The 23885-nt window shown below is 35.5% G+C and overlaps 1 protein-coding gene and 1 pseudogene across 17 annotated transcripts in view; one reads left to right on the forward strand and one right to left on the reverse strand.

The window, feature by feature from the left end:
• The window catches only part of ITSN1 (intersectin 1), a 279156-nt gene that overhangs the window by 147442 nt on the left and 107829 nt on the right, over positions 1 to 23885 (reverse strand). For all 17 annotated transcript variants that reach the window (XR_011968537.1, XM_072616851.1, XM_072616849.1 and 14 more), the window contains 5 exons: positions 20284 to 20546; positions 18269 to 18418; positions 17558 to 17698; positions 6323 to 6410; positions 6042 to 6181 (listed from right to left, as the gene is read on the reverse strand). Coding sequence is in view for 16 of the 17 variants with exons in the window: in XM_072616851.1 (XP_072472952.1) it covers positions 6042 to 6181; positions 6323 to 6410; positions 17558 to 17698; positions 18269 to 18418; positions 20284 to 20546 (782 nt within the window). In the remaining variant the exon portion in view is untranslated. The remainder of the gene's footprint in view (positions 1 to 6041; positions 6182 to 6322; positions 6411 to 17557; positions 17699 to 18268; positions 18419 to 20283; positions 20547 to 23885) is intronic.
• On the forward strand, positions 15666 to 15972 carry LOC140508937 (ubiquitin-like protein 5 pseudogene; annotated as a pseudogene).

Here is a 23885-nt window from a genome sequence, read left to right on the forward strand (position 1 = left end):
AAATACTTTGTATTTGTCTTAATCATATTTTATATTTACCTACCTATGTACAGAATTCTGCCCACCTCAATTGAATGTTACCAACTTGAGAGCAGGGGCTATTTTAATTTTTATTTCTGTATCTCTAGCACCTAGTATTTCTTGGCACATGGTTTAGATTGGTGTAGATTCACTGGTATAGTGAACTAGTAGTGATAAAACTGGGGCAGCTAGGTGGCACAGTTAATAGAGTGCTGGGCCTGGAGTCAGGAAGACCTGAATTCAAACTTGGCCTCAGATACTTACTGGCTATGTGACCCTGGGCAAGCCACTTAACCCTGGTTGCCTCAGTTTCCTCATCTATAAAATGAGCCAGAGAAGGGAATGGCAAACCAAGTATCTCTACTAAGAAAACCCCACACAGGGTCACGAAGAGTCAGACAGGAATGAACAACAAAGTCCAGTCAATTCAGATTAGCAACTATTCTGCAAATGAGAGCCTGAGAGGGTTGCCTATAGCACTGTGAAGTTGTCGCTCAACAACCATCGTGTGTTAGAGGTGGGACTTCTAGCCAGTTGTTTCTAAGTCTAAGGACAACTTTCCATGAACAATGACACTCAGCTGGCACATACCTGGGACTTAATAAAAAGCTTGGGGGATTGAATTGAAGTGATTCTGGCCATATCACTTTTCTTATCTGTAAAACTATAAAGCTGTGGGCACAGGCTTGGTGAAAGGGACCACAGCTGATGTCAAGGATCAGCCTAGTCTAGCCATCCATCTACAAAGACTGCCTGGTCTTTACGATGACCGTCGATACCTGAGGCGTAGAAGGCTTGTTTTAGCACCAGTGGAACGAATACCCCGACAGGTGACAGGATAGATCCTTGAAACTGAGATAAAAATGCTGAGTATCATGTCATAGTTGCAGGAATAATAATGATAAATAATTAAGTTATCATATCATATAAAAGTGTTCCAAGGGTGCTAAAGTACAAGAGAAGTTTTCCCCAACGGTGCAGTTAGAATCTATAAATATCATTTTCATAATATAGAAGTTTTTTAAAATGAATGATTTAAATTAAAAGTTTAGACAGGACAAACAGTCTCAATAACAAATTATGCCTGCTTTCAGATGACCAGGATAATTAAATACAGAGAGGATAATCATCAATAGGTCGGCCACTTATTGATGAATTTTGGCCATGGCAACTCATCAAACAAAACTACAGATTGGGTTTTAGAACTCTGCACCCCCTTTCTACCTTTACAGCGATGGTGACAGAGTGGTAAGATTGGGGTGGGAACATGCATGCATAGAGGTATTAAGAATGACACAGGTTTTCAATTGTCTTAAACTCTAAACGTGAGAACTTTGTCAGTGACCAAATATTACTAAAATGGAAATATTACTAGGGAAACTAAATTATAATAATCTTTAAATTCTCACTGTAAGAAATCAAAGATTCTCCTTAGAGGTGCAAATAAAGGAGTTAGTAGAATGAGTTTTATTTTATAATTTAAGGAAACAAAACAATTACATGGGATATTGGTCATTTTGTTTTGCAGTGCTAATCACAAACATTTGCAAAAAAGATCACCAGGAAGAGAAGAACAGCTCATGAGTCAACATCTATTGCAGAAGATGATAAGGTAGAGAAATTTTATGAAGAACTTGATGTGGCTTCCTGAGTTAAATCCAATATGCTTTACTATTCAATGAGGTCAGTGTAAAGGTGAGTACAGAGCAAAACATGTGTTAGGAAACATGACTCAAGAGTAAGAAAGGAAAGGCCAAAGCCTAGTACAATATATGGAAATTTCACAGACATTTATCACAAATACTTTGGGAAGAGATAAAGAAAGCAATGAGTAAGGAAAATACCAAATAACACTGCAAAAAATGAAATTAATTATATTTTAACAGAAAATGGTTGATTATTAATTGAAGGTTATTGCCAAGTCAGTTATTTGTGTATAGTCAATCCACCAATTTATTAGAGCAAAGATAAAATTCAACACCAACATTAGAAGAAATACTAATAATAAGATGAACTATGGCTATCAGTTGGAAATATTCCAACCTAAACTATTTAAATGAGCTTTCTATGGCACCAAATGGGAAATGGATAAAAGAACAGACATGAAAACAATGATCATATTTTTTCTCAAAGAAGTTTAATTGTGATAAATCAATCATCACAATGAGGAAAGCAAAGAAACAGAAACTGTTCTAGCCCAGCAAAAGCTTAAGAATCTCCCCCCCACAGAGCAAGCTATTGAAAGTAAGGGCAATACCACTACCTGGAGTCAGGAAGACTTACATCTGAGCATTGCCTGTGTTGTGATCCTGGGCAAGTCCCATCAATAAAATGGGGATAAGAAAGCACCTACCTCACCAGGCTGTTGTGTGGATCAAATGAGATAATACATGTAAAGTGCCCTGAAAACCTACAGATGCTAGATAAACTTATAGCTGGATATTATTGATACTTAATAGAAAATGGCTAGATGCAATGGAGGGAAAAACAAATTGACAAAAAGCCTGGCAAGAGAACCAACTAAGCAAAATCTTTCCAAAGACATTTAAGGATGAAACTAGAAGGAAGGAAAAGAACAGAAGAAAAATAAAAAAGGATCTGTCAAGACTTCTATAATAAACCCTTTCTTCCCACCATCAGTAATAGTGGAGCCACCACCCTAGGGCTCTACAGCATCTCTGTCCTCAATGTACTGCCCAAGGAAATAAAAATGGCACTAATGAAATGAAGATAAGAAGAACACGTGGAAACCAAGTGTACCTAGAGATGAGGTATACTGGAGGTGACAAAATTAAATTTGTTGAAATCTAATGAATATCTTAAGATACCTGAAAGGAAACTATCAAATGCTTGGGGGAAAGCATCGCAGACCTCATTATTACCACTCCCCAAAAAAGTGAATGAGAAAACTATCAATAACAACTGACGGACATATCTATTTTCCCATATATACATAATATAAAAACAACCGAAAAAGGCATTGAAGGCAAGGTTTGATGAAGTTTTGAAAAAGGCAGGCCAGGCAGGCTGTGGCAGAAGATATTCTATAGCAGACCACAACTTGGTTGACTGAAAGGTATAAAGAATATAATATCCAACTATGCATACTGTTTGGTTACTTTAAAAAAACACATATTAGATTTGGTAATGCAAAATACTGCCTTAAAGATGTTCCTCCAACAAGGTGTCTCCCATGCAATTGTATAACAGTTATGATAGCTGTACTTGAGAACCCTTTTATTATTATCAAGTGAGGCACAAAACAGATAGATAGATGCTCAGCAAAAATGTTTGCCATTACTACGGAAGATAACAGCAAAGAGTTCAAATGGAAGAGAAATTCCCTGTTGACAGTCAGGATCCTGTAGTATAACTGTTGTGCCAACTTCATCAACTCTGAAATATTGTAGAATCTACTCAATGAAATCTATAATCACTAAAAATAACTTGGCTAACAGTCCACAATGGAAAAAACCAAGAGGATGAAGAATATCCAAAGGAATGGAAAACCCATAGAACTGGCTGGCACATATATTTTGATAAGACACTGGATAGAAAACAAGTTGGGTCCCAAATTAAATAGAAATTGGAGAGCAATCTGGATTGCATTTAAGAAATGACCTAGCCTTTTAATGATCCTAAGTTTCTTGCTGAGACACACTCATCTTTTTAAAACATCAATATTTTTCTAGTGTTGCTGCATGGCTGCAAGTCATGAAATACCACAATCTCCAAAGAAATTAAAGTCATGGGTCACTCAAGGACACTGAAGAGATACTAGACAACATAGGATTGTGAGAATGAGGTGTGGATGAGTTGTGTTGGAAGAAATACCTTATTAATGAGATCATAGCTTCAGTCAAGCATTGAAGCCAAAAAAATTGAAGGGGGAAGCTAGATTGCTTTAATTGAGAAAACAGGTTAATATTATCTAAAAAGTGGGCTCATAGTGTGAAAAACTGGTTTAAAAAATCAGTTTCATATTGAAACTGATTTCAATAGTTTCACTGAAAACTATTCAATGAAATAGTTTCATATTGAAATCAGTATCAATTCCCTTCATATGCAGAATGGATTATCTCCATGTAAGAGTTGGGTGCTAACAGGAGGGATGACGGAATGGTTAAGACAGTTAGCTCAATCTCCATATCCATTTAATCACTAGTTTCTTCTAGGCATGTTTCTACAAGGGCCCACTGGGATATCATTTCTTTGTTCACACCTTCCTTTTATTGAATTATGTCTCCAGATAACCCAAGCAAAGGTACAAATCTTTATTTTAATGTTTTTAAGAAGTTGGTCACTCTCTCACTATTAGACTCAGCCCTCAAAGAAATATCTTTTCATTTAACGTTAAAGAACAAGTGAAAGTCACAATGAGATTTAGGTCTAGGATTATGCACAGATTGTTTTTAGGGAGATGGCGAAGCTGTAGCCAGATCTCTAGGATATGGGATTTCAGTGACAAAAGAAAATCCCAGATAAGGAAATTCCCTCGGTCCATGTAGGTCAGCACCTTCCCAGAAACTGAGAGTCTTAGAGAAGTGCCCAGAGCAATAAGAAGCTGAAGTAACTTACCAAAGGTTGCAAAGAGAGTTGGAGGAGGTATTTGGGTGCAGGGCTTCCTGACTGGAGGCCAGCTTTGTCACAGCATTTACATAAATACTGCGTGTGTAGTCATAGACTATACCTACACGTGTGTGCATGTGTGTATATATATATATATATATATATATATATATATATATATATATATATATATATATATATGGAATCTTTCACATAAGGATGCAAAGGAAATAAGGAAAAACACACAAGAACTTAACCACATTACATTTCCCTTAAAGTCTTATTCTTCTGGATTTGTACAGTTCAGAAAGTATGTAAATATTTCTGAAGGGTCACATTAAGCCTCAAATTCAATTACGTAGGCAGGGCTTGACTGAGAATTTCAAAACTGAAAGAATATGAAGGACAAATTAAAAACCATATAAGGTTTGTCTTTCGTAAGAGAAAACAGGATGACAGTTCTTTGCTGCTGACTAATTTGGTGTCTGAATCAAACATGAAAGTTTTGAAACATGCTCATAAAAATCTAAGAATAAATGTAAAAGAATAGAAATATTTGTGATAATCCAGTTAGATTTAAGTTATAATATCACAGGTTATGCTTTTTCACAGAAAATCAGTTAAGACTACCATGCAAAATTAGCGATATAAAACCAATTAGTATTTTTAAAGTAACTTAAAATAATGTTGAATTGAAGGAGAATGTCAGAAAGAGGCTGGTTGTGAATCACTACTGCTTTCCTCAGTCTTTAGTACTGTCTGCTTGTTCTTGAAGTGCAAATACAACAAACCACACAGTAATTTTACCACAAAGAAAGAAGCACTGACCACATACTGAACAAGAAAACAAAGACCTAACACTGAGAAATCATCATGAAGTTATGATGTAGCAGAAAAAGTCTTGGTAAAGAAGAAAAAACAGAACCACTTTATAATAGCATTTTAAAAACACAAACTGGGAGAATTCAAGTTGCATATGAAAAGTCAACATGACATGGGCACTAAAACACAGAGGTGGAAAATTGTTAAATGTGTCAGAATCAAACTGAGATTACTGATTCATACTTTACCTGAGACTACTCAATCAGTCCTAGGTCAAAATGCAAGGGAGTATTTAAATATCTCTCCTCTCCACTCATCTTTTTCTCCCCCTCCTCTTCTTCCTGATTCCCCTCCTGTCTTCTCTTTCCATCTTTTCTTCCTTCTATCCTCCCCCTCCTCTCTCTCTTTTTCTGTCAGTATCTCTCTCTCTCTCCCTTCTCCCTTCCTCCACATCCTTTCCAATAGGGAAAAAAAAGATGGAATTTATATTTCTCCCTTCTCTATAAACTTTTAAGTCTTTTGCAAAAACTGACAAAATCTGATTAATTAATTTTACTGCCTACGATTAAAACACAAAACGATTTTCAGATAAATTGGAAAAAGGGAGAGAATACATATATAATAATTACCTTTAGCTGATTATTGAAAATATCAATCTCCTGTAGCTTTGACCTAGTTTCCTTCTCAACCTCATCCAGCTGGTCTCTCAGCTGCTGACGAGCAAGCTCTTTTGCTTCTAAGGCTCTTTTAAGTGTAAGAAGTGAATCTCCTGTTTAAAAAAAAAAAAGGAAATTGAACAAAATCTAAAGTAATGATCAGTAAAACAAGTAATTCTTAGTGTCTTTTTTTGACTATTTCAAAAAATTCTGGCCAATTAAGAAGGATGAATGAACACTTTTAAAACACCTACTGTGCAAACTGTTTTGTTGAACTTGTTTTAATTGGTCATTGAGTAACTGTTTTTCAGGAATCAGCCTTCCGAGCATTTGCTGAGATTCCTAGGTGAAAAAAAAACACAATAAAATGGGGTAAGAAAAGTTATCATGTCCTCATATCAGTTACCAAGCAAAGGTATAAGAAAATTTTCTCTTTCTTAAAGAAGACAATCTTCATAAACTTATCTATTCAGATAGGAAATATAAAATAAGAATTGAGGTTAATCTTCATTATTGAAACCGAAATCATCTTTAGTCAGAGTGGCTCTTCCTTTTTTTCAAAGACAATTCTAGTTTGCCAACTGCTTTTCCACTGGAATATGGTTGAGAAAGTTGTGGCTTTCTCTGAAGCTGCATTTAAGTGTGGCTTTAATGATTTCAAGAATTCAGCAGGACGGAAAGTGCACACGAAGGTATACTACACCTTTTGTAAGTTGGTTCAATAATTGAAACAAAATGTTTATATTTAATCAGACTAAATCTTATGTCTTTCAATGTTCTTTAGTTAGAAAACAAATTGAAGAATGTTCTTTTTATCATGTTGGTGGCCAAAATGTCTAACAAACTATTTTTTTGCCCAAATAGAGTGGAGATAAGGTTTTGACATAATAACAAAAATACACAATTTAAATTCTAGCGAACTTTTTTGTGACTGAAGGAAAATATGTGCTTTCGATTGAGTGCCTATGTGTATCAAGGAAATTAATGGTAACTTTTTGGGCAACCCAATATACAATATATGAAGACTCTAATTTGTGCTGTAAGTATCCACTGTGGTTTCCAGGCAATACAGAAAACAAGGCAAAAATGGAAAGTCACTGAGAGACATTTTCTGTTCAAATTGTAAAGAGTTTCATATTTAATCAATTCTTGTTCCCATAGAAAGGTGAGTAAAATTTCTCCCCATCTTTGCTGACTCTCAATCAGGGGTTCTTTACTCTAAATTTCAGGGAGTTTGTGAAGTTGGATGGGAGAAAAATACATTTATTTCAATACAATTGTTTTCCTTTACAATTCCATGTATTTAATTTTATGCACTTAAAAACATTATTATGAGGAGTCCATAGGATTCACCAAACGGCCAAAGGATTTATGACAAAAAAGATTAAGAACCCCTATTTTAAATGAAGATTAATCCTTGGCTAAGAACCAGTCAACACCCAAAGTGTTTTTGGTTAACAATCCAAGAATAACACGTGACTTGTCCCACTGAAATCACATTGATGACTTTTAAGTTTTTAAACATGATGTTTAAAGACATGGCCTTTTCCTGACAGTCTAATAAAGATGCATTCTGAATCTGTGTTTTCTAAAGCATAGTAATATTTAAGTGTAGGTTCAGATATAATGACCATACATCCTGGGGTTTGGGGGACAATCATGAGGTTAAGAAAGTATTCTTTAACATGGCTTTGCAAAAATCAAAACAACTCTGAGGAATCAAAACAACTCTGAGGTACCACATCACACCTATAAGATTGGCAAACATGACAGAACAAGAAAATGATAAATGCTGGAGAGGATGTGGGAGAGTTGGAACACTAATTTATTGTTGGCGGAGCTGCAAGCGCATCCAACCATTCTGGAGAGCAATTTGGAACTATGCCCAAAGGGCTACAAAAATGTGCATACCCTTTGACCCAGCAATATCGCTACTAGGACTGTATCCCCAAGAGATCATAAAAATGGGAAAGGGTCCCACATGTACAAAAATATTTATAGCAGCACTCTTTGTAGTTGCCAAAAACTGGAAGTCAAGGGGATGTCCATCAATTGGGGAATGGCTGAATAAATTATGGTATATGAATGTAATGGAGTACTATTGTGCCATAAGAAATGATGAACAAGAAGACTTCAGAGAGGCCTGGAAGGACTTATGATGCTGAGTGAAAGGAGCAGAACCAGGAGAACTCTGTGCACAGCAACGACCACAGTGTGCGAGAGTTTTTTCTGGTAGACTTGGAATTTCGCAATAACGCAAGAACTTCTTAAAAAAAAAAAAAATCCCAATGGTGGTTGTCAAGGCAAAATGCCTTCCACACTCAGAGAAAGAAATATGGAAGTCATTCGCAGAATGTAGCAGATCATGTTTGTGTATGTGTATGTGTTTGTGTATCATGTTTTGATTTGTTGTATGATTTCTTCCATTTATTTTAGTCCGACTACATAGCATGACTATAGTGAAAATGTACTCAATAGGAAAGTATATGTAGAACCTATACAGAACTGTATGCAGTCGTGGGGAGCGAGGGGGGTAGTGGGGGGTAGGTGTGGGGGGGATGAAATCTCAATTGTATGGCAGTGATTGTTAAACATTAAAAAATAATTAAAAAAATAAAAATTAAAAAAATAAAAATAAAATAAAACAAAAAACAAAAATAACATGGCTTTGCAAATGAAATATTCTGTGTCAAATTATGCAGGCAAATCTGACCAAGGATAGACTGGTGCCAATTTTTAAATAATGCTAATGTACTTCTATAATGGGCATCTGCCAAGAGATGGTCACTAATGCGATATTGAAGAATAGTCACCGCCCCTAAATTTCTCAACTACGTGTTCACCAGCAGTTAAGGAAAATATCACAGTGGAGAAAACTCAGAGATGCACAGTAACGCATACAATGAATACGACAATAACAACACTGGATATTTAAGATCTGAAAAAAACTTTTAGGGACGATTTCATTTTATTCCTACAAAAAACCAATCCTGTGAGGTAAAACAAGTGCAGTAGGTAATAGAAGCTTTTCTGGCAAATTCAAGAGATGTTCTCTTCAATCAAGGCTAAAAGAGATTAAGTGATGTTGTGATCACAGAGCTCCTGTCAGAGGCAGGATCTGAACCCAATTCTCTTCTTACTGGAGAAGTGAAAAAATTGCCTCTGAACAAAGTTAACTTATTTTTATGTACAATTTCCACATAAAATAAAGGCACTTTAAAAGGCCTTCTTTGTGACTCATTTTCAGATCCTTTTTCAAGTTAAAGCTACTCAATCATTGAAAATATCAAGACACAAGGAATATAGGTCTTCAAGAAAATTATTTTGGTTTCTTAGTATTTCTTCAATTCCCAATTCTGAGAGTTGCCTAGATATTTTATGATGCACATCTATTTCAAAATAAGGTCAATTGAACTTAATTTGGTCTTTCTAAACCATTAAGGATTTTATAGGTATCTCTACATGATCAGACAGAAACTGCACCAAAATGTATACTACAATTAATATGGTGAAATGACTTGCAGAAAAATGTTAACAAGTGAAAGTGTGAATCAGGGTCTCTCTCTGGAATAAAGAAAAAGCTCTAAAACAATTTTAAAATAATTTCATGTTATACTGGAGTTAAGATGGCAAAGTAAGAGAAAGCAATACAACCTGGGACCTCATAAAAATCTAGAAAAGGTACCAACCAGATAAATTCTGATCAAGAAAGCCAAGAAAAAGTCACAGTTGTTTCTAGCCCAAGGCACCTTAGAATGCTATGTGATGAGGCATACTCTCAGTGCCCAGAAAATGAAAGAGAGAACAGAAGACATCAAGAAATAATAAAGTAAAAACTGGGGAAAAAATTAGAAAATGTGAACTATCTCATCAAAACAATTGAGCTGGAAAATAGATTGAGGAGAAAAAATTAAGAATTATTGGACTAACTGGGAAACATGACAAAAAAAAAAAAAGGCCAAGAACCTAGATACCATAGTTCAAGAAATAATAAAAGAAAATGTTCAGATCTCTTAGAACCAAAGGGAAAAGCAGAAACTGAAACAATCTACAGGTCACTTCCTAAAAGAATTCCCATAAGGAAAACTCCTAGGAACATCATAGCTAAAATCCAGAACTCCCAGGCCAAGGAAAAATACTTTAAGCAACCAGGATAAAAAAAGAATTCAAGTACTAAGGATTCACAATCAGGATAGCACAAAATTAATCAGTCAACACCATAAACAAGCAGAGAACTTGGAATGTGATATTACAGAAGGCAAAAATCTAAGCTTACAATCAAGAATATCTTTTTTTGTCTTTTTTTTGAGTGATGTCTTTTGATTTGTGCATAAATTGGATTTAAGTGAGGCAGAGTTGCACAAAGTCATCAGCCTCACTCTCTCCTCCACAGCCATCATAGTCCAGTGGCAGGACAGAGTCAGGATGGCTGGTAATGACTCAGGATGCAGTGGATAACCTTGGCATCTTCAATGTCTAACCAAGCTCTAAGCACTCCACATCGCCTGCTTCAGCTCCCTTCATGGCCATTGGGAAAAACTGTTCTCATTTGTACATTCCACCACAGGAAGTCTTCACATGCTTCACCTTCCTAATTCATCAGTGGGTTTGAGATCCCTTGGTTACCCTCAACCTGGTTTGGTCCATCTGCCAAAACGGTTTACTTGCGCATGGCCACTGCACATGCTGCATCTTCTTGGAGCCACAGGTGAGAGTTGGGTGGAACAGGTGAACACCAAAGGTGGAAAGAGCCCCAAAAAAGGACTCAGCAGTCATCACACTAAAGTATTAGTCCTCCCTGAACACACCCTACACCTCAAACAAGAATAACCTTCCCAACAAAACCGTAAAATCCTACAGAGGAGAAAACGAATCTTTAACAAAACAGAACTCCCAAGCATTCCTGATGAAAAAAATAACCCAGAGCTGAGAAGAAATTCTGACATAGAGAGGAATCAAGACAAGTACAAAAAATTAATACTGCAAGAAATCATAAGGGACTAAAGCAAGGATTGACTGCTTAAATTCTTATCTGGAGGAATAATACATGTGGCCCCTAAAAACTCATAGACAGAGTCTAATGAAACAAAGGCTCTGGGAATGATTTTATGTTTTGATTATCTCAAAAAAAGAACAGAAATGGTGAGGAAGAGATACTCACTGGGAAAAGGAGAGAAGAGAGAGGAAGAATGGGGGAGATTATCATAGATAAACTGGGTACACACAAATGGAAAGTCTATATACACAAGCAGATGTCTACATGACAAGGGGGCAGTAGTAGGGAGTGGGTCACACTTGAACCTCACTCATCTGAACTGGTTAAAGGAGGAAAGAATATACATACATATAGAAATACGTCTTAACCAACAGGTAAATAATAGGAAAAGGGGACAAAAGGGAGAAATAAGAGGGAGCTTAGATTAAGAAGATGTTTGGTCAGATGTAAAACAAACAAACAGGAAAAAAATAAGTATAATAGGATAAGGAGAAATCTACAATTAACAGTCATGAGGAGAAATCTACAATTAACAGTCATAATATTAATGGGATGATCTTACCCATAAAAAAAAAGGAAAAAGATACCAGAATGGAATAAAAATTAGAATAAAAAATATGTTGTTTACAAGAAACATAAAGAAGAATGAAAGGAAGGAAATAAGCATTTTTTGTCTACTATGTGCAAGGCATTGTGCTAAGTGTTTTACATATATCATCTCATTTTATCCTCCCAACGATAGAGTTAACGAGTTGAAGCAGAATCTATGACCTTTCAGCTGAAGTTAGAAAAAAAAAAAGAGTTGCAATCATGATTTCAGACAAAGTAACAGAGAAACTACACCCAGCTAAAAGGTGCCATAGAAAAGAAATATCAGTACAAAATGGCATAATGTCAAATTCTTAAAAATTAAAAGTTAAAAAAGTTACAGGAAGAAACAGTAAAACTATAATAGTAGAGGACCTCAATTTACTCCTCTTAAATCTAGATAAATCTGTAGGGAAAAAATGAGGAGACCAGATTAGCATTTTAGAAAAGTTAGAGATGACAGACCTCTGGAGAATATTGAATGGGAATAGAAAGGAATATGGCTATTTTTCAGATGGACATGTTTCAGGATAAACACAAAACAAATGAAGAAAAGCAGAAATGTTGGCAATAAATGTTCTTTGAAGCAAAGATTAAAAATTAATTGAAAACTAAACTTAATCCTAAAAAATAAGTGGGTGAAAAATATCAGAAATAATCAATTTTATTAAAGATAAATAGTGAGATAGCATATCAAAATTTATGGGATGTGGTCACAACGTTACTTAAGGTGAAATTTATATCTTACAATACTTTTATTAATAAAAGAGAAAGAGCATATTAATAAATTAGACATACAATTAAAAAACACTAGAAAACTAATTAAACATGAAAATAAAAATCCTGAAAATAAAGGAGAAAATAATAAAATTGAAAGCAAAAATATCTATTAAATTAATACATAAAATGAGTATCCGAGTTTAAAAAAATAAATAACCTATTAACTAATATAATTTTTAAAAAGGAAAGAACAAATTATCAGCATCAAAACTGAGAAAGGTGAATTCACACCCAAAGAATATTTAATGAAAGCAATATTAGGAGCTATTTCACTCAACTACAATTAAAAATCTAAATGACTTTTAATCATATATTAGAAATAGAAATTGAACAAGCCACAAATGAACCCCCAAAAGGGAGGGACCAGCATCAGATAGATTCAAGTGAATTCTACCAAATATTTAAAAGAATAATTAGTTTCAATATACCTAAATTATTTTTTAAAAATAAATTAAGAAGGGGCCCTACAAAATTCTTTCCATGACACAAATATGATCTTGATACCAAAACCAGAGTCAAGACAAAGAAAACTACAGAGCAATGAATACTGATGCAAACATTTTAAATGGTAGCAAGGACACTATAATAATATATCACAAAGTTCTCACCAAGCTCTATTTCTACCAGGTATGCCATGCTGTTTCACTATTAGTGAAATTATGAACAAAATTCACTGTATTAGTAACAAAAAAGATCATATGATTACTTCATTAGGTGCAGAAAAAATCTTGACAAACTACAAGATTTATTCCTGTTAAAAACACTAGAAAGCATAGGAATAAACAGATTTTTCCTTAAAATGGTAAGTAGTAGCTATCTAAATATAAGAGAATTATCTGCAATGGAGCTACACCAGAAATCTTTCCAGTAAGATTAAGGGTAAAGCAAGGATGTCCATTATCACCATAACCATTCAATACAGTACTAGAAATATTGGCTGTAGCAATAAGATAAGAAAAGAAATTGAAGAAATAAGAATGGTCAAGGAGGAAACAAAACTATCATTTTGTAGAAGATGTTACAAAGAACAGTACAGAGTCAATTAAAAAACTAATTGAAACTTAATAACTTCAGCAAAGTTGCAAGATATAAAATAAACCCACACAAATCATCATCATTTCAGTGTATTTCCAATAAAATCTAGCAGGGTATATTACACTTAAAATAACTATATACAACATAAAATCCTTGGGAGTCCACCTGCCAAGATACATATAGGAATGATGTGAATACACTTACAAAACACTCTTTACACAAATAAAGAATCTAAATAACTGGAGGAATATTAATTACTCATGGGTAGGCAGTGATGACGACACTACCTAAATTAATCTACTTATTCAATGTCATAGCAATCAAACTACCATAAGATTTCTAAACAGAATTAAGAAAAAATAAATAAAATTCATTTGGAGGAATAAAAAGTGAAGAATATAAAGAGAATTAATGAAAAACAGTGGCTGAGCAATATCAGACCTCAAACTATTATGTGAAACTATAATCATCAAAGCAATTTGGTGCTGGATAAGAAAGAGCCGATCAGTGGAAGAGATTAGATACACAATATACAGAAACACAATAATCCATCGCTTGACAAATCCAAAGATCTCAGCAATTGGGCCAAAACTCACTATTTGACAAAAAATATTATGAAAACAAGGAGGCAGTCTGGCAGAAATGAGTTATAGACCCACATCTCACACTGCATTCCAGATAAACTCCAAATGGGCACATAATTTAGAAACAAAAGGTAACACCAACAGCAAATAACAGGATGGAAGAAATTACCTGTCAGGTCTAGAGATAAGAGAAGAGTCCATGATCAAACGAGACAGAATGGTTCACAGAAGGCAAAATGAGGAATTTTGATTAAATAAAATTAAAAGATTTTGTTCTAACAAAACCAATGTAGTAAAAAATAGAACAAATAAAAGAAACTGGAGGAAAATCTTTGCAGCAACTTTCTCTGATAAGGATATAATTTCTAGGTTATATGGGAAACTGAATAAAATTTAGACGAATTGACCAATTGATCAATGGTCAAAGGATAGATAGTTTTCAGAGAAGGAAATCTAATCTATGAAGAACCATATGAAAAAATGCTCTATATCACTAATAACTAAAGAAATGAAAATTAAAACAATTCTGTGCTACCAACTCATATCAATTAGATTGACAAAGATGACAAAACAGGGAAATGACAAATGTTGGAGGTACTGTGGGAAAATAGCTACTTGAATCTGTGGCTGTGAGGGGCTCCAGACATTCAGAAAAGCAATTTAGAACTACGCTAAAAAAAATATTAAACTGTGTACACCCTTTGATTCAATGATATTGCTGCTGAGGGCCTGTGGAGATCAAAGAAGAAAAGGAGCCATAAACACACAAAAATATTTATAACACTTCTTTTTGGGATGAAAAAGAACTGGAAACTTGAAAGGAGTCTGTACATGTTATGGCATATGAAGGTGATGAAATATTATTGTGTTATAAGAAATGATAAAGAGAATGGTTTGAGAAAAACCTCAAAAAACCTGTAAGAACTGATGCAAAGTGAAGTGAGAAAAATCAGGAAAATCATTTATATAACAACATTAAAAAGATAAACAACTTGGAAAGACTTAGTAACTCTTAGTAACCATAAATTCAGGATGGATGAAACATGTTACCCATTTCTCCTGATGAGAGGTAATTGACTAAAAGTGCAGATTGATACTTCTTTTCTTTTTGGATTTATCTAATTTGAGAGTGTTTTCTATACATATTTGCAACAGGTTTTATTTTTCTTGCCCTCTCAATGGGTGTAAGAGATAAATGAGAAGGAGAGAATTTAGAACAAAAAATAAAGTTAACACTTTTCTCCAAAATACGTATTCAAGACATAAAGATGAAATAAAATAACTTTGTATTTTGATTGATTTATCTTGAGTTAGAGGTACATTCAAATTAGAATGATAGAAGAAAGTCTTTCTCTTCAGACACATCTAAACCTTCAGCTTATTCTTCTGTGTGCTGTATAGATTCATTAGAATGGATAAGGAAAATATTATGTTCCTAGCAGAGATGACTATAACACTTCATTCTATTTTCCTGAAGACTGATTTGGGAATTAAATGTTAACAAGTCATTATGCTTTAAAAAAGCTATGCATTTTGGGCTGAAAAGCTCAGACAAGTGGGGTTGTAGTGGGTATGCAGTGAGGCAGGAGCCAGAGTGGGCTGGGGCTAGGGGAGTCCTGGAGCCATGATGGAAGTTGTGCATAATGATGGGCTTGGCAAGAAGGTCCGTGTGAAGTGCAACACTGACAATGCAACAGGAGACCTGAAGAAACTGACCGCAGCTTGGACAAGCACCCATTGAAACAAGATTGTTCAGAAGAAACGGGACACAATCTTCAAGGACCGTGTGACTCTGGGGGTCTGTGAGATCCATGATGGAATGAGCCTGGAGCTTTATTACCAATAGGGGTAGCAACACCTCATTCCCCAAATCTGCACCTCTCTTCCCCTTTAAGAAGTCTAGTAAAATAACTTCAATGCTAAAAAAAAAACTATGCATTTTAAAAAGTCATCTCTTGAAACTCTCCCATAAAAAGGCTGGTTAAAAAAAACTCTCTTAACTTTTAGGTAATACTTATATTCTTCTAAAAAGTACCTTTCAAGGTTGTTTTCACAAAAAAAAATTGATATTACTAGCAATGATTTCCTTTATAAGTCCTTATAACTGAACCACAAAGGCATTAGCCCCATTTTACAGATGCTGGACACTGAGCAATTATGGGACTCGGCCAAGGTAAAAATTAGAGTGTTCTGACACCCAGTCTAATGACTCCAAGCACTTGAACACTTAAAATTAAAAAGTTTCTAACTACTTTTTAAATTAAATATATAGGTATATAACTCATTCAGGAAATTACTCATAAGCCCTAATGAGCTTTATTGAAGCAGATCATGGCAGTATACCTATTTATTGCCACATCCACAGGAAGCTTTTCAGTTTATATCACATATATTTTGGTTTATATTAAACCATAGTATATCAAGTCAGCCAGAATACTTTAGCTCATGAAATCTTCTTTTGAATTTCCAAGTGCTACTGAAAGGTCTTCAAACTCATTTTTTTCTGGGATTCTAGCTTCGAGATAACGTCATTACTACCCTGGATATATCGTCTCTAAGTTAATTTCTCCTATTTAGTCATTGTCTCGACAACAGAAGCAAAGGAGATTTCCTAGGTCTGTTGAAAAAAGAGTAAAACATTCACTAGCAAGCAAAGTATGAATAACATAAAGGTGTCAGGCTAAGGGGTATAGTGCACTGGTCATGCCACCAAAGGAGTGGCTCAGTCTGAGTGAGGATACCTTCAAATGCAGGAAGCCTGAAGTACCTTTATGTGATTGCCTTGCTTTAAACCTGAGACTGATGTGAACCTTGAATCAAAGGAATAAGGAAAGGTTTAGAGTTGGGAGTGTAACACTAAATGAATATTAATCTTATCCTGCTAAATCACAAAGAGAATGCAGGAGAACACTGGCTCCTAAACTGAGTATTTAGGGTCAAAATAAGGACTCATTATAATGGTGGGGTACTATCAATCTAAACAGCACCAGAGGAGACCATACATTATAACCATATCTAAGTGGAGCAAGGTTATAGTTGTCCCACAATATAGTGAAGTAGTGTAGGATATAGATCTAGTATTTCTTTTAGATGTCCTACTCAAATTTCAATCAGGATTATAATAATAATAAACAAAATAGCTGGCATTTATTTAACACTATTACCTGTAGACCCAAAACACTCATGTTATCATTGCCCTAGATTATAAATTACTATGAACTGTGAAAATGCTACATCTACATCTAATTACCCATACTATTTGGTTGATAAAATCAATCAACTAGCCACCAAGTATTTATTGATTTAGTCTACATTCCAGGCAACAAATGACTGAGGTCCTTTAAGATGAAATGTAAGGCATCAGCTATATGAATTTGATGTCTGCTGGACCACAACACTTACTCACCATAACTGGTTCTGAAAAATAAAGTATTCAGGGGTCAGATGGGGCCAGATACTAAATGAAAGTCATGAAATTCAGTTTCTAAGTGGACAGATTTCCTCACCTGTAATTGTTGCTGCAGGTGGGTGATTTCAGCAATTCTAAGTTCTCTGGATTTGTTTGTGCTTTCAATTTCTTGCCTTTGCATGGCTAATCGACACCTGATATCCTGAAGTTTTCCTTCCAGTTGATGTTTTTTATCATTCTTTAACAAAAGACATAGCAAGACAGAATTATAATAATAAGGCATTTCAGGTTTCTAGAAATATAATGATCACAAAACAAAAACGTTAAAATCTAATGATTTCGGAAAATTCACAAGAAACAATGAGTAAGTTACTGATTGCAAGATAGCTTCCCAGCAGTGCAATCCATACTTCAAACAAAAGTGATCTAGCTGAGGTTCCCCTTGCATGGCTTTCCATGTCTCTGCCCAGACTGTCCCCCATCCTTAGAAGGCTCTCCCTCCTGACCTCTACCTTCTGGAATCCCTAGCTTCCTTCAAACTCAGCAAATGTTACCTCCTTCAAAAAGTACTTCCTAATTCACCCAGTTTTATTGCATCCATCTTCCAAATCACTTTGTATTTATTTCATATGCATTCTATATTTATTTATCCATTAACATATCTCCCCAGCAAAATATAAGCTTCTCACTGCTAAGTCAATCAACATTTGGTAATTAAAGCAGCACTTGATTTACCAAGACAAATTCTGCTACCAGTTTTAGGACTACATCTCAGAGAGTTACAAAAACATGACAGAATTTTACTTACTAGAGCTTCTAATTCAAATTCCAAAGTCTTTTTCCTAGCCTTCAAAACAACTATGTCTTCTTGCTCTTTGTTTCTTTGATTCAATAGTTCTTGCCGCCGATTCCGTTCCCACTCAAGTTGTCGTTGTCTTTCAAGTTCTCTTTTTGCAGCCTATATTTTAAAAAAAGAAAGGAGGGAGGGAGAGAAAGATGCAGAAACAGAAAGCCAGACAGACACAGAGAAGTAGGGGGAAAGAATGGGAAAGGAGAGAATGGAAGGGGTGAAAGAGAGAACAGAGGAGAAAGGGAGGGACAGAGAGGAAGAGAAAAGAGGGAAAAGGGAAATAAAGAGGAAAAGAAAACAATGGAGAGAGATTTGTTTCATTTCCTGTGATGTTATTTCATGATATAAACTCTATTTTCAGAGTTGAAGTCATTTTTTGCCAAGTATTCAAACCTGGCTAAAATGTCATATACAAATTTTGTGAAAAAGTAAAACATGAATAAAGATGTAGTACAGCAAGAAAAAAAACATTCCTCTTTTGAATACTGAAATATACATGATTTTTCCATTGTAATGAAATGTATATAAAATACCAAATAAACCCACATTTGCACACAATTATGCATTATATTTTGCTTAGGCCTCAGTAAGATATAAAATCTTCATAAATTTTATATATTTGATACCAAGCAAAGACAAAACAACTTTGGACCAAATAGTATACAAAATTTTTCTTCCTGATGTACTTGACAGAAAGGGAAATCTCTGATGTGTAGTACAAGTTTTAGTTTTTGTTGGTCTAAAAAACTAAATTTATTTCAAATTTGAAAGATTTGTGAGTCCCTTAATCAAAACTCTATTCTTAAATGAAACTAATATCTTCTCATCAGACTTTCAAGACTATTTGAGATTGGCTCAGATAACAGTTTCACAGATTTAGAGCTAGAAGGGACATTTAGTCCAACCTCTTCTTTTGGCAGAAAAGGAAACTGAATCCCAGAGAAATTAAGTGATGGAGATAAGAAGTGGTAAAACCCTCTCTCACCTAAAATCCAGCAATTTCCACAGTGCAAGTCTACATGAAAATATACTCTCAGGAAAACTTGAAAGCTAAGATCCACCATGTATTGTGTATGTATGAATATATGAATATATGTATGTATGTATACCACATATTATATCCACCATATATACCATATATATCCACACTATATCTATTGAAGTATCACTGCAGATATTCCTTTCACTGACATTTTTTAAGCCTTCCTAGATATTTTATGGGTTGTTAGTTCCAATATATTAATTACTGAATGACTAACCCTGTCTAGAAATGAGCTTCTCCAATCTTAAGTTGATTCTCTGGTAACACAGTATATCTCTGGACTAGATCAAATGAGGATAATATTAAGTGCTTAGCACAGCACCCAGCACATAGTAGGTGCTTCATAATGCTTGTTCCCTTCCCTACTCAAAGCATCACTGCAGTATTTTAGTAGAGGACAAAGACACATACTTATTTTAAATGTGCATGTATATGTGTATATGTATATATGTATGTATGTATGTATGTATAAATATGTCCTACTCTGCTGCCTCATCATAGTATGTAAATGACTCAAGGTTCACAGGTAATATACTTGTGAAGTACAAGTGATGGCAGGTCCTCCAAACCTAATTAGAATATGGCCCTGATTGCAGATTGTCATTCATGAACCAACATAAACTATATTCAGAGAGGCTAACCACTGGAAAATTGACCAGGGAATGAATTCTTTTTGATTATGGCAGAAAGTCCCTGCTAAGATATAATGGGGAACCATTCACTATCAGTAAATGAAATAATCTATCCTCAAAGTACTGAAAAATATGAGAACAAGGAAAAAAAATTGGCTTCATAACTGGAGAAGCTGGTATCAAGAGTGGAATCAGAATCATTTGGGATTTTTTTAAACAAGTGAAATACACAATGACTTTAAATCTGATTTCATCTACACAAGCCAAGCAAAATGATAAGCAATTCAGCAGCCACTCACCTCACGCCTTTCAATCTCTTTCCTCCTCTCTTCTTCCCTCTGACGTTCCAGTTCCCTCTGCTTTTCCAGCTGTTTTTCCAGCTCCACCTGCCTTTTTCTCTCTTGTTCCTGACGTTCTCTTTCTTTCCTTTCCTGCTCGGCCCGTTCCAGCTGTGCCAGGCGCTCCTGCTCTTTACGCTGCTGTTCTAATAGAGCCTGTCTTCTCTTTTCAAGTTCCAGATTACCTCGTTCAAAGTTTTCACGTTTTTTATCTTCAAAAGTCACTTTAAATTAAAAAACACAATAATTTTGAAAATACAGTTTGGTTTGGCATACTTGTTTGAAGAAAGAGAAATTCACTAAATTGGCAATATGGAACATACATCCAAACTATGAAACATAGGTCCTGATTAACAACAGTAACCATAACAGCTGAAGTTACTTCAGATATTTTAAGTTTTCACTATTAATTCAAAATCTGATAACCATTTAAGAAGCTCTTCAATATACTCATATCATAAGAACTAGAAAGGATATGTAAGAGATACTTCTGAAACATCTAGGTGGGACAGAGCATTGAATGTGCAGTCAGGGAAGCCCTAAATCCAAATCCTATCTCAGGCACTAATTACGTGATCCTGGGCAAGTCGTAGACAGCTAGGTGGTGCACCGGCTGAAATGACTGGCCTGGGTTCAGAAAGATCTGAGTTCAAATTTGGCCTCAGTCACTTACTACTTGTGTGACTCTGAGCATTTGGAAAGTGAGCTGGAGGGGGAAATCACAAACTACTCCAGCGTCTTTGCCAAGAAAATCTCAAATGCGGTCACGAAGTTGTAGACATGATGGAAATGACGAACAAGAAATGTAACTTGAAGTGGTGGATCCCAGCCTCAGCTTCAACAGCACCTGCTTCACAGGGCTGTCGTGAGAATTAAATGAGATAACGTATAGAAAAGGCTTTGCAAAACCTTAAGACTCTACATAAATGTTAGCTATTATTACTATTTTCTGGTTTAATCTTTTTTGTACTTATGAAGTATTTAATTTTTCCCCAGTTACATCCAAAAACAATTTTTAACATTTGTTTTTAAAACTTTTGAGTTCCAAATTCTCTCCCTTCCTTCCTCCCCTCCCTACTTCACCCCATTGAGAAGGCAAGCAGTTCCATGTAGGTTATACATATGCAGTCATGCAAAACATATCCATGAGAGTCATGTTGTGAAAGAAAACATAGACCAAAAAAAAAAACAAAAAAACTCAAGAAAAAGTTTTAAAAAAACCCCAGAGTTGCTTCATTCTGTATTCAGACATCATCAGTTCTTTGTCTGAGGATGGATAGCATTTTTCATCCTAAGTATGTTAGAGTTGTTACAGATCGTTGTATTGCTGAGAAGAGCTAAGTCATTCACAGCTGGTTATCTTGCAATATTGCAGTTAGTTTGGACCTATTTTAATCTATTTTTACAGATGAAAAAAAGCTGAGGGGACCAGAAAGGTTGAATGATTTCTATTATGCCACAAAGGCAGTAATAGTGGTAGGGATAGGATGTGAACCTTAGTCCTCTGACTCTTAAGGTTCCACTAACCTATTATCTTGTCTCTCAATTCCCTAGGCGATTTTTTTACACTTCCCTAATGAATTTGCTATACTCATTGGTGGTTCTTCCAGACATTTTCATCTGTTTTCAAGTCTCTACACAGCACTGCTCTCCCCTGCATGTAAAGCACTTAGGACAATGCTTAGCAATCCTTGTTCCCTCCCTCCCCTTTCTCCACTCCCCACTCAGCCAAAGACCTTATTTCATACTTCACCAAAAACAGAGGTTATTTAACAAAAACTCCTTTTTTCCCCTCCTCTTACTCTCACATCATTCAGATATCTTCCTCCACAATCTCTTCCTTCACTCTGTCTCATCTGAAGAGCTATTCCTTCTCCTTGGCAAGGCAGAGCCCTCAAAATTCTCCCTAAATCTCATTCCCTTCCTTCTGTACCAGCAGACTGGCCCATTTATCATCCCCACTCCTAATCTTCAACCTCTCCATAAGAGTTCTCTGATGTCTAGAAACACTGTTCCTCCCATCTTTAAGAAACCTTTACTTGATCTGATCATCCCTGCTAGCTACTGTACTGTGTATCTGTCCTCCCTTTGTCAGTTACACTCCTCTAAAAATCTGTCTATACTAGGTCCTTCCACTTCCTATCTAAACCCTCCCTATAAACTGCCTTCTGACAGCTTCATTCAAATGAAACTGCTCTCTCCAAAGTAAGCAAGATCTTGTTAGATCTAATGCCCTTTTCTCAGTCCTCATCTCTATTGACCTATTTGCAGTAACTGGCACTGTTGACTCTCCTGGATACTCTCTCCTCGCTAGGTTTTCTTAACACGACTCTCTCTTGGCACTCACTAATTGCTCCTTTTCTGCTGAATCTTCACCTAGATCATGCTTCCTAATCATGAGTATCCACCAAAGCTCTACCCAGGAAGGGTTCAGTTATCATCCCATAGCATGTGATTCTCAGATCTATAGATCCAGCTCCAATCTCTCTCCTCAGATTTAGAACCTCATCACCAAATACCTTCTGAACATATCAAACTACATGTGTCCTGAAGGCACCTCAAACTCAATATATCTAAAATACAATTCATTATATTTACCCCCAAATCTTCCCTTTTTGCTAACTTTCCTATTATTGTCAAGAACATCAGTTACACAGGCTTCCAACTTTGGCATCATCCCTAACTCCTCATTCACTTTCCTTCCGTATATTGTACATGCACATCATCTCTCATCTAGATCCCCCTCTCTCCACTTATGTAATCACAACCCTAGTTGAGTCCCTTATCAACTCTTGCCTAGACCACCACAATAGCTTTCTAATTGCTCTCCCTGCCTCAAGTCTCTTCCCACTACAATCTATCCTTGATTCATCTGCCAAAGTGATTTTCCTAAAGTACAGGTCTGATTGCATCACTTCTTCACTGAGTGATCTCCAGTGGATCCCTACCATCTCAAGGATGTTTGGTGTTTGAAGACCTTCATAAGCTAAGCTAGCCTCTTCTTACCTTTCCAGTATGATGATGATGATGGTGATGGATGATGATGATGAAGTATACCTTATTCTTCTCAATATACCCCATGATCAACCTACACTGGCCTACTTGCTGTTCCTCATACATGACCCTCCATCTCTTGACTCCCATGCCCAAAATGTTCTCCCTCATCACTACCTGCTCCTATTTTCTTGGTCTCCTTCAAGATGACTCAAATCCTACCTTTTGCAAAAAGATTTTCCCATACCCACTAGTGTCTTCTCCTTACCTTCTATTTGTACTGTATATATTTTTTATGTACCTAGGTAGTTTCATGTTGTTGCCTTTATTAGTGTGAAATCCTTGAGAGTAAATGCCATGTTTCTGTCTTTGTATCCATAGTACTTAGCACAATGCTGGGCACATAGCTCTGAATGAATGCTTATTAACCAGTTCTCACACATGAAAAATTAAATGTTTATTGATCTAAATAATGATATGTACCCCAATCAGAATCTAGGTCCTTTATATCCTTTTAAAAATTGTATCCACTCAGAGGTCAAGTCACTGGCTGGGAAAATGCCCAGAAA

The sequence above is a fragment of the Notamacropus eugenii genome, chromosome 5, assembly GCF_028372415.1.
Source record: "Notamacropus eugenii isolate mMacEug1 chromosome 5, mMacEug1.pri_v2, whole genome shotgun sequence".
Taxonomy (NCBI): Eukaryota; Metazoa; Chordata; class Mammalia; order Diprotodontia; family Macropodidae; genus Notamacropus; species Notamacropus eugenii.